The sequence below is a fragment of the Vigna umbellata genome, chromosome 5 (genome assembly GCF_029865625.1).
Source record: "Vigna umbellata cultivar VRB3 chromosome 5, Vumbellata_1.0, whole genome shotgun sequence".
Classification (NCBI taxonomy): Eukaryota; Viridiplantae; Streptophyta; class Magnoliopsida; order Fabales; family Fabaceae; genus Vigna; species Vigna umbellata.
In genome coordinates this window covers 28,692,396-28,695,627 of record NC_142169.1, presented here as the reverse complement: position 1 = coordinate 28,695,627, position 3,232 = coordinate 28,692,396, and the positions used below count along the sequence as shown (strand labels likewise).

The 3,232-nt window shown below is 34.0% G+C and overlaps 1 protein-coding gene across 1 annotated transcript; it reads left to right on the top strand.

Moving 5' to 3' along the window:
- The first annotated feature begins 1,155 nt into the window (after positions 1 to 1,155).
- On the top strand, positions 1,156 to 2,922 carry LOC148198058 (putative homeobox-leucine zipper protein ATHB-51). Its single transcript, XM_088116372.1, has 3 exons — positions 1,156 to 1,269; positions 1,762 to 2,084; positions 2,497 to 2,922. The coding sequence occupies exons 1-3, from the start codon at positions 1,182 to 1,184 to the stop codon at positions 2,734 to 2,736; spliced, it is 651 nt and encodes a 216-aa protein (XP_087972498.1). The 5' UTR covers positions 1,156 to 1,181; the 3' UTR covers positions 2,737 to 2,922.
- Positions 2,923 to 3,232: the final 310 nt, after the last annotated feature.

Here is a 3,232-nt window from a genome sequence, read left to right as displayed (position 1 = left end):
AATCCTAACTCTTAATTTATTTTTAATTATAAATTAACTCTTAATTTGTTTATAAGTATAATTAAGACATCCACGTATAAACTTTTTCTTTACGATCATAGTACATTTAGACATTTGTAAACCTTAAAAAATTATTTTGGATCACGATATGTTAACAACTTTTTGACAATAGATTATATATCACTGTCTTATTGGTCTGTATATTTGAAATGGACTAATCACGAATTACCCGTAAGCATTGTAAAAAAGTTGTCAAAAAAAAGTTGTTAAAAAAACTTTTTCCAATTACTTTTACCATGTTAACGTATACTCTTTTGTCACATCACGAAACAGTTAATTCCGATTATATATATTTAACAGAAGAGATTTAATTAAAAGAAATTTAACGAAATTGAAACATTTATGAACAACTTAGACACGTTACAAGCCAAACTAGAGATTTAAGAAAACAATTAAACCAAATTTATTATCAAACATATCATAGATGACCTTGTGGAGAAGAAAAGAAAGAATTAAATTATCTTGAAAACTCAACCTGTCCTTACAAACACAAACAAACTCAATATACGGATCTTGAGTAATCACGTGCTTTCATAATAAATTTTAGTAATATTATTTGGACTAATATATTACATCACATGATTTATGTTATCAGATTCAAACTTACAAGAGTTATTGTAAAAGAAACGGTATAAGAGGGATATTTTTTTGAAACGGGAATCATGAAGGCTACTCAGTGGCCAACTCAACACACGGTTCCCCTTTTCACACCTTTTTAACCTTCCTTGGGTGCGCGTACCACTCTCTATAGCCCCGGATAGCTACAACTCTGTATTATCTCTGCAACTCTCTTAAAGTTAATTAACTTTGATTTAGAAGGAGTAAGTGATGAAATAAATGCTCTGGATGTTATTTTCATAATGAAATTTATTAGCTAGAAGCATTGAAAAATTAAAGATTAATTAGCTGGCACCAAAAATGTGAAAGGAATAAACAGCCTTTTGCCTCTCATAATAACAAGTCAGAACGATCGTGCAACACCTCACTGCCTTAGCTAAACTTGCTACACACATTTTTCTATCGGCCTACGTGGTCCAAGTCAATCCTCAAATATATAAGAGATCGTTTGGCAGATGGAATTCTATGGAAAGAAAGATCTAGCCCTAAAGCTGTAAAAAGATATGGATTGGCATTACACCACAAAACCATTTCTTCCTCACCCAGACACCTTAAGCTTCTTCTACAACTACAACAACAACCCTTATCCAGGTTAAACATCAACAAAATCTCAACTTGCATTTCTTTCTACTTCCTTTGCTTTACGATTTTCAGATGCAGTTAGCTTCTATATATGCGTGTGACTCAATTAATAGCTTCCAAGAATCAGCCTATATTTTGCAACCACCCCATTTCAATATTTCTCAGTTTTGTATTAGTAACTTGAATCCCAAGTAATTGTCCCATTTTCTTGCTTTTCTGAAGATACCTAGCATAGGAAACATTGGCAAAAGCATGTTCAGCTAAGACAACCTCCAGAAGATCAATCCTACAGCCTAAATGTTTATGTTTTATATTTTAAAAGATAGAATATTTATGTTTTTTTATCATAAAACAGGTTATAACCCTAGCTAAAATGCTTTTGTTGATCATGTATTAGAGGCAGGACTTTGTGATACTAAGAAGTGTAAATAGTTATTACCACCAGATCTTCAAACACCTTGCTGCTTTTCCAACGTAACCCTTTGTGTAGCATATTTTCAGGAGTGGAAATGAAACAGGCGACATTGTTGGAGACAGGAGAAGGTTCTATTCCGGCAATGTACAATGGAAGCAAAGAGAAGAAGAAGCGGTTAACAAGCAACCAGTTAGAGTTATTGGAGAGGAGCTTCCAGGAGGAAATAAAGTTAGACCCTGAAAGGAAGATGAAACTTTCGAGGGAGCTAGGCCTTCAGCCTCGTCAAATCGCTGTTTGGTTCCAAAATAGACGTACGAGGTGGAAAACCAAGCAGCTTGAGCACTTATATGATGTTCTCAAGCACCAATATGATGTCATCTCCAACGAAAAGCAGAAGCTTCAAGAAGAGGTATCTTCCAACTTCACTTTCACACACTCCCACACGCATTATAAATGTTTAGTTGCTTTTACACGTATCATGGTGTCTCTACCTGCAAATATTATACATTCAAACATATCTCTTTTCATTTCAAGTTTGAATACAGTGGCTATCTATCTCCTGCCTTGGTCACGCCAAAAAAATAATGACACGATTTTTATCTCTAAGATTAGGGCTTGTGTCATGAAAGACACCCGGGGTGATAGAAATATGAAACTGTATATGTTATATGTTAACTGCATTACTATTTTACGTCATGCAATGTTTTTCAGACAAAAGAAGTGTATCTTGTTCAGCAAAAGTATCAAAAAATGCGTGCAAATAACATGACATAATGGTCTGCTTTTGCCTGTGAACATGAATATGCATTTGGTTGGTTCAGGTTATGAAGTTAAAGGCACTGCTAAGTAAAGAGCAAGGTTTTGGGAAGCAAAGATTGGGAGGTTATCCAGAAATATCTGGAGTAGAAACGGTAGAAAGCACTTCAGAGGGTCTGAGGGGTTCCAACAAGGGAAAGAGTAACATTGATCAGGTCGCAGATGAGGGCTTTTGCTCTTTTAGCGTGGAAGATTATAACACTGATTCAGTGCCTTTCAGCCAGTGGCCTGTTGTGCCTTATTAGCTATTAATTTATCCATAATTCATGTTCCAAAAGTACAAACATTAGTATTAGTGTTGTTACGTGGAAGATGATAACCTTTGTCTGAATGACATTAGGATCTGTGCAGACATGTCTGGTTGTAGTTATTACTCCTGAAACACCTTATCAGGGCATGCGTAATTTAACTCGTAGTTTAGTTTCAAGTAATTAATTGACTTGCATAAATTATCACCCACTGTACCTACTTACTTCTATGGGTACCACTTTATCTATCATACTTGGTTTAGAGTGACGAAGTTGCTTGTCACAAATCATTATTTTTTTTTTATTTTAATATGAAAAATTAGCTGCAAATAAATAGCATTGCTTGGATATAATATAAGTGATTAACTGCTCATTAATCATAAATATTAATCCGATCTATTTAATGGAGTAAAACGATTATGGACATGAACCGGAATATAATTCAATCATATACTGCAAAGCATATATATATATATATATATATATATATATA

Excerpts from the sequence above, each read along its gene's own strand:
- LOC148198058 (XM_088116372.1), top strand. The coding sequence starts at position 1,182 with ATGGATTGGCATTACACCACAAAACCATTTCTTCCTCACCCAGACACC. Across the intron at positions 1,270-1,761 it reads CAACAACAACCCTTATCCAG|GAGTGGAAATGAAACAGGCG; the intron begins GTTAAACATCAA and ends GCATATTTTCAG. Across the intron at positions 2,085-2,496 it reads AGCAGAAGCTTCAAGAAGAG|GTTATGAAGTTAAAGGCACT; the intron begins GTATCTTCCAAC and ends TGGTTGGTTCAG.